The 7067-nt window shown below is 43.0% G+C and overlaps 1 protein-coding gene across 1 annotated transcript; it reads right to left on the bottom strand.

The window, feature by feature from the left end:
- Window positions 1–234: 234 nt before the first annotated feature.
- LOC105563241 (acyl-CoA-binding domain-containing protein 4) lies at window positions 235–6055 on the bottom strand. The gene is made up of 8 exons (XM_012014672.1): window positions 5955–6055; window positions 5559–5884; window positions 5268–5475; window positions 2750–2943; window positions 2518–2680; window positions 1317–1465; window positions 889–1239; window positions 235–665 (listed from the first exon to the last, which is right to left on the bottom strand). Exons 3-8 carry the CDS (start codon window positions 5326–5328, stop codon window positions 522–524), a joined length of 1062 nt encoding a protein of 353 aa, XP_011870062.1. The 5' UTR covers window positions 5329–5475; window positions 5559–5884; window positions 5955–6055; the 3' UTR covers window positions 235–521.
- Window positions 6056–7067: the final 1012 nt, after the last annotated feature.

Genomic DNA, 7067 nt, shown 5'->3' with positions numbered 1-7067 from the left:
TATTCTTAAATATGCGATAAAGCATGATACACCTATATAGCATACGTAAGTGATAGACATTTTATTATAAAACAATACAAATCTGAATATATATAAAAAACGAGAAATATACCTTTTTGCATGTTTCAGGATGACATTTGTATTGTTTCATAAAAATGTGTAAAAAGCAAAATATTAAGCTACTCTTACTTAATAATAACTGCAGATACAAAAAGTGTCTTTCGAACTCCCCCCCCCGAGGATCGATCGATCGATCCGTTACTTAGCGGGGAATCTGCAGACGAGAGAAAGTGCGCGACTTCCGAAACAGGCCGCATATGCAAAAATATACAGAGATTGACCTAGTCCATTTTTTGTATCACAATTCACGTTTACTAATCGCAGATTGCATTAGGACAGCTTCGTTTCTACGAGAGATATAAAACTAAAAACGAAACCTCTGTATGTTTACCACAACTCAACATTAGTAACCCAAGCACTGGAAATAGGTTCTCGGCTGCGTAGGAGTAACAGCCGTGACATCACAGTCTTCGCTGGCGATAACGTTGCATAAAGTTGATCAGCAAGTGAGCGACGAATGGCCATAGGATTAGCAGGACGAACAAACGCGGCGGGCATTCCCGCAACGGCCACCATCTCGCATACAAGTGTCTAGCGGGGTGCTGCTAAAACAGACAGAAGTATTGACGTCGACAAGTCTTTATGCTGATATATCTTATGAATAATATGATTTTGATTAAGATATATTACGTAAAAGATAAGTTGCGGTGACTAAACAAATAATTAAACCAGAAGAATTATTTCTTATTTCAAGGGGATACACGAAACACGACGTTATTCCTCCTATTGAAATCGGATACGTCCGAGTAACAATGGAAGTCGCATTACCGTCTGTGGCGCCAACGCTTGCAGGGCTTGCCCTTCCAAACTTCGTACTCTGGCCGTTACGCGATCCAGATCTCTCTGTAGATGCTGCATAGTTGTCGCGATCTGATTCAGGAATTCCGCATTGGCTTTATTGTCATCCTTCTTCGTTCTCTGTCTACCTCTTTCTCGATGGCTCTCCGTTATCGTTTCCACGTGACCGTTAGCGTTGCTGTATCCATTAGTCAATTCAGTGTTCTCTTTTACGACGTTCTCCGTACTCGAGTGATCAATTCCGTTCTTTGCCGCGGTCTGCACCTTTTGAGGAGCATTGGTAGACTTGACTGCATCCTTTTGCGTCTTTTCCGGCGCTGACTGCAACAGAATCATATTATTCGTAAGATAGAACGATTGACGTGATCCGAAGAAAACCTTAAATGTTAGTGTCCTACTTCGACGGTATCTATAAATTCCTCTTCCTCGCCGTCGGTGTCCTGCGGCAGCGGACTTGCAGTGCGACTGCTGGTCGGGCTGGTTTCCAAACTACTCGTTATGTGCCGAGAAGTATTCATCACTCTGTGAGGTGATGTTTCTCTAGACACTGATGAAGTAAGAAAGTTTTAGACGATGTAGAAAAGCAAATATTTTTCGATGATACATATCGTACTCAATCGAGAACCTTGGAACTCTTATCAGGCTACAATATGATATTATCGCACTGATAATTTTGATAACAGAGAACTTCTTTAAATATCCTAATAAATGTCTGATGTTCCATATGCTTTTCCAATGTCTTCAATTTAGATCTTTGGAAAACATGATTATATAATCAAAGAATAAGAGGAGCTCAGAGCCGGAACAAGGTTGTAATGTCCGATAAAATTACTTTATTTTAATAGCAAATGTATATGTACGTTTCAGTCCTTATTGGACCAGCCTCAGTACGAAAGTAACGAAAAAATAACAAATACAATTTAATACATATACTGATTCGCGAATTAGAAGTATACAGAGATTACGCAGTTAGTGGCGTATGTAAAATTAGAATAAATGAAGAGACGGTGGTACAAAAAGAGCAACAAAAAAACTTTTAAGTAATTTTATCGGACATTACGTCCTTGTTCAGGCTCTGAGCCCCTTCTCTTATTCTTTGATGTTATCATACGAGCCATGGTTAGTTATGATTATATAAATGCGATATTTTAGCCTTGGCATCTAATTCAGAGATTGTTCAGTAGCGCAATTCTCTGATAGTTTTAAATAATATATGTACAGCAGATACTGATTGCACGTCTGAATGGATTTAGAGTAGTTTTATACCATCGTGAGACACAAGTTTTATCTTATTGATGGCTACTGTTAAAACAATCCTGTTTATTGCTATAGTAATCCTGTATGCAAGGATTCGCAAATTTGGGTATTTGGTTTGCCCACTTGGTCGAATAATTGATAGCGCGAATTTATGCCACTAAGGCTGTTTCGTCTAAGGAGATATTGAAATTTAAATATAAAATTACAAGTTGGGCTACCTACATCTTGCCTTGTGACCCACATTGGCGTTTTCTCATATGTTGTTTAGTTTTAGTTAGGGGTCTTACTTAAAGTTTATGATTCTGAAATTTAAATGTTGATAAAAAGTAAAAGGAAATGAACCTAATGGTGAACCAGACAATGGTGATCCTGGTTGGGAGCGCATACGCTCCAGTACTGGTCCCACGAGTAATTCCAAATCCTCAGCCGGCACGCTCTCGTAGAAGGAGTCCAAACTGCCGAGAAACGTTGCCACATTATCCGTGTAGGACATAGTTTCGACGATCTGCAACACAACGACGTTGCATTCATCTTGCGTGTGAATTTTATATCAATCTACGAGGTCGGCGCTTACTTTCTTCAGCTCCTCCACATAATTATTCATGGCTTCCGCCCGACCCATATTGCCGAGACGCGTCCACGCGTCCCACTTCGCTTTCCTGACCACTTCCCAGAACGCGGGTTTAGATTGTTGGCAGGGCCCCTCGGTCGCTTGTTTGTAGTACGAATAGAAGCGTAGCATAGTTTCATGGCTAGGCTGGTACGCTCCTGCAACGATACACATTAACGATATCAACAGACGAAGAAAAAAATAACAATTATTAAGAATTATATTATATTTCCGATTATTATTCACTCTTGCTAGATAATAAAAAATGTTTTAATATATTACAGCATCTAAATATGTTGCGAGAAGATAATTCTAATCGAAATTTATGTGTCACTTCTGATTAAACGAGCATGAAAGAGATATTTTTATCTTGTATCTCCTTGACCCGCGGCTAATACCTTGAAAATATTCTCTTATGACGAAACAGATAATAACATGGTAATTTATACATCGCACGATAGAGATACGTGGCATAGCTTGAAAGGAATATTAAATACTAATAATAAATATTAGACAATACGCTGCAAAAATGCTAATTTCTAATGTATTTCTAACGAAATTTTCATCATCACCGAAATTAGTGTTAATATGAAATAACTGTTGCAGCAATTACTGTGAAAGTCCATTATCTTAGAAGGTAAATATTTCTAACGAAATTTTCATCATCACCGAAATTAGTGTTAATATGAAATAACTGTTGCAGCAATTACTGTGAAAGTCCATTATCTTAGAAGGTAATGCCTCATTAAGGCGCATCTTTCTCGAGACTCAAATGCATATGTCCGTATAAATTTGCAACTCTTCTAGAAAATAAATGTATCGTGTACTTCGCCCTTTACTAATCGCAATGCAATTGCGTGTGTCTACGAGTTTAATCACGATGCAAGTTTATAGTACGAGAACACAGTGAGATTAGCTATTCCAAAGGATTGCATTGTGAGGTAAAAAATTTGAATTTTATCTGATGTATCCTATATGCTTTTTTCCGCTAATAAAGTGACCTGGAAAAAAATAATTAAAGTGCCTGTTACATTTCATAACTGCTGGTGCAACGCAAGTTATTTTTTGTGATCAGTGAAGAGGAACATTCTGGTTTTAACCACCAAGTGTATCTCTCTTGCACACTGTTAGAAAGTAAAGTGGGGAGTAATACAGTCACTTAGCTATACTAGAAGTGACTGGAAAGTGTACTTGTACGTGCAGTATCCAACACGAAGGCGAAATAGTAAAAAAATCCGTATGTATAGATTTGAATGACAACGGCGATTGACAAGGTGTAATATCCTTATTGAAGGTAATCGAGACGTTACTTTCTTGCTTTGCAGATGTTAAAAAGACACCATTTCCCCGATTACTTAACACTGGCTCCTAACAAGACTTCCGTAGAAAAGAAAAACAGCCAAATACCTATTTTTCTTTTTGCAAAAGAATTAAACGCAAGTAGCGAAAAAATTCTATTCGCGACGACGAATTGCCGCGACTCTCCTCGAATACACTTTTCATGCGTACATCACGTATTCGAGCTATGTATTATAATGTTCGAGAAATGCAAATCGCGAAACTGCCACGTTCTTTTTCGACATAAGTATTAAATGTGAAGGCTATTCACGCGGCGACGTAGCGAGTCTCAAAGGTAAAGCTGTCCAGCGAGACGGACAATAACGGCGTACGTGGTGACTTCTTCCGCGCTGGGACTCGGGAAGTAGGAATATTTTTTTATCCTCGCTCTCCTTTGATATCGCTCTCGACACCGCGAGAATGAGAAATGGACTTGAGAACATTCACTTTCCTCGACACGATTAGATCTTGCCAATTTCTCGGCACGGCAGCGCGTAACGGCGTCCGCGTGATCTTCGTGCCTTGTTTCCGCGTGAGAATAAAAGCGGCCGCGATAGAAAGAAAGAGAGACTGCTATATAAAAATCGCCCGTATGAATAAAAGTTTAAAGACCCCGTGTCGCGTGGCTCGTACCGTCGTTGTGCTCGAGTGCGTTGCCAAAATCAAGTTACCTCGCACGGATATATCTCGGCGGGCGTGGATTTATCCGACGCGACTTCCATGCACGCGGGGGAAGGAGAAAAAAAACAAACCGAGCCTCGCGTCCATTTATTATCGCCTCCTCGCCGTTCGATCGGAGCGTGCGAGCAGTTTTTCGCGCGAGGCGACAAATATTGACGGTGGACTTTAGCCAGCGCGCAATAATGCCGCGCGCCCGAAGGAAGAGGAGGCGAGAAAGGAAAAGAAATCAACGGGCGTGGAAGGCAAAAAGCGATTACACTATCGCTGCCGATATCTGCCGTGTGCTCGGGTCTCGCCAGGCGAACGCGACTCGCGTAGCGCGTGAGAGGTGCTGCGCGAGAGGTAAAACGTTTCCGAATAGACCGCGAGCCGAGACACCGTCGGAAATTCACTCCCGTCGCGTGCGCGGCGACTCGCCCGCGATAACGCGGGCCGTGGGATAATCCCACTGGGATTGCCTCACCGTTTTTCGGCAGACTCCTGATGACGTTCACGGCGGCGTTGAACTTTTCCTCCGTCGTCATGTTGCCCGGGCGGACGAGCAACGACTGCGGCTATCCTCTTTACGTGTGTCTCTCTCTCTCTCTCTCTTTCTCTTTTTCCTTTCCCTGGCAGCCTGTCCCTTGCGGGGACGCGACGTGGACGCTCCTCGGCCGCGTGATATTTACCCTCTGGCAATAAAAAGGAGAAATAGAGGAACCGAGGAGGAAAAAATACTCCGGGAGCCGATCGGCGCGGCGCGAGCGTGGCGTACCTGGCCGACGACTGGCGGCTACTAACTAGCTCTATTCACGGCGACTTGTCCACCGCCGAGAACCGGACTGGCCCGCTGCGAGCACCTACGTGGGACTGGCGGAGCCGACTGGCGCGTTTGTTGACGTCCGTCGAGACGCTGATCGTCCAGGCGGATCACGCGCGATGGCCGCGACGACGATGACTGGCTGTACCGACGATGACTGACAGATTGTTGTAGATTATCGTACCGTTTGACGATTGGCGGTCGTCCCGGGGTAGCACGCGCGGGCATGCGCGAGCCCGAGTTGTCCAGGAAGTCTCAATAACCTCCGCGCCAGCTGTGGACTGTTAATACCAATTAATTTCCACCACTCTCTCGATTCACTTGGCGATACCGATCTTCAACTGTACTCACGGTTCCTTCCTCGTCGGATAAAACGCAAATTATACATTCCTCGCGGAGTAATCACGCCAATTTTTGCCGTAATATCGTTCCCATGGACTCCAGCTGGACGCCTAAAAAATCAAATAAAACCACACGATTATTAATTGTCGCGGCTAAACTAAGGAGAAGCTGAAGCCTCACGTTCAGCCGGTTCCCCCATCAAGCGAACATTACGTGGACTATAAATAATTATACCGTTTCGCAGATTAGCTTACATAATTGGTAATTGTCGCAGCTGCTCGGTTGCGAACACTTTCTCGCTACTTACTTTTCATTCTTTTATAAGAAGAAAAATAGGAATTCGGCTGGCTTTTTCTTTCCCTACGAAAGTCTTATCAGGAACTAGTACCGAGTAGAGATCCCTGTAATCAGAGACTGGCTACAAGAGTTCGTCCAAATTCCTGCGAGTAAGAGAGAAACGTAGGCTATCTCGCTTGATCCCGCTCTTCTACCATCGTAGAAACGTAGAGCGAGACGACCCGTGGCTTCTCTCTCATGGCCAGTCGCTGATTACAGGGTCTCTGGTATTTGAGCAATCGGGAATTGTGTCTTTTAATGTCCGTAAAGCGAGAAAATAACTTTGCCATTTAGCACTGCGCTCCAGTTTGCCCTAGTACCACCTAAAGCCACGGAACAAGTGTAAACATTGCACGATACTAATTATGGTTGCGGTCAAGCTGCCGCTGTAAATGCTTCGAAGCGTTTCTCCTCTCTTTCCATCTTTACTGAAGGAAAAGAGAAGAAGAATACTTCGTGACACTCTAAGCGGCAGCTTGACCGCAGCCTATATAATATTAGATCCATATTGGAGGTACATTGGCCAATATTTAACAATGTAATAAGAACACTGGTCCAATGTTGATACAATATTAAACCAATCGTGCGTGCTACATTACGTTTACATTCATGTTATGTAACTGTTACTTTGGCGTTCGGGATTGGCTAAGGGAGCTTTCCAGCAAGCGACACAAGTCGACACAAATGTCGTTCTGTCTTTCTTCAATGAATAATAAAGACAGAACGACACTTGTGTCGACTTGCGTCGCTTGCTGGAAAGCTCCCTAAGTAAAACAAGGCGTCCAT

Source organism: Vollenhovia emeryi, unplaced genomic scaffold, assembly GCF_000949405.1.
Source record: "Vollenhovia emeryi isolate VEMERY1.0 unplaced genomic scaffold, V.emery_V1.0 DF939179.1, whole genome shotgun sequence".
Lineage (NCBI taxonomy): Eukaryota > Metazoa > Arthropoda > Insecta > Hymenoptera > Formicidae > Vollenhovia > Vollenhovia emeryi.
This window is presented reverse-complemented; position numbering and strand designations above follow the sequence as displayed.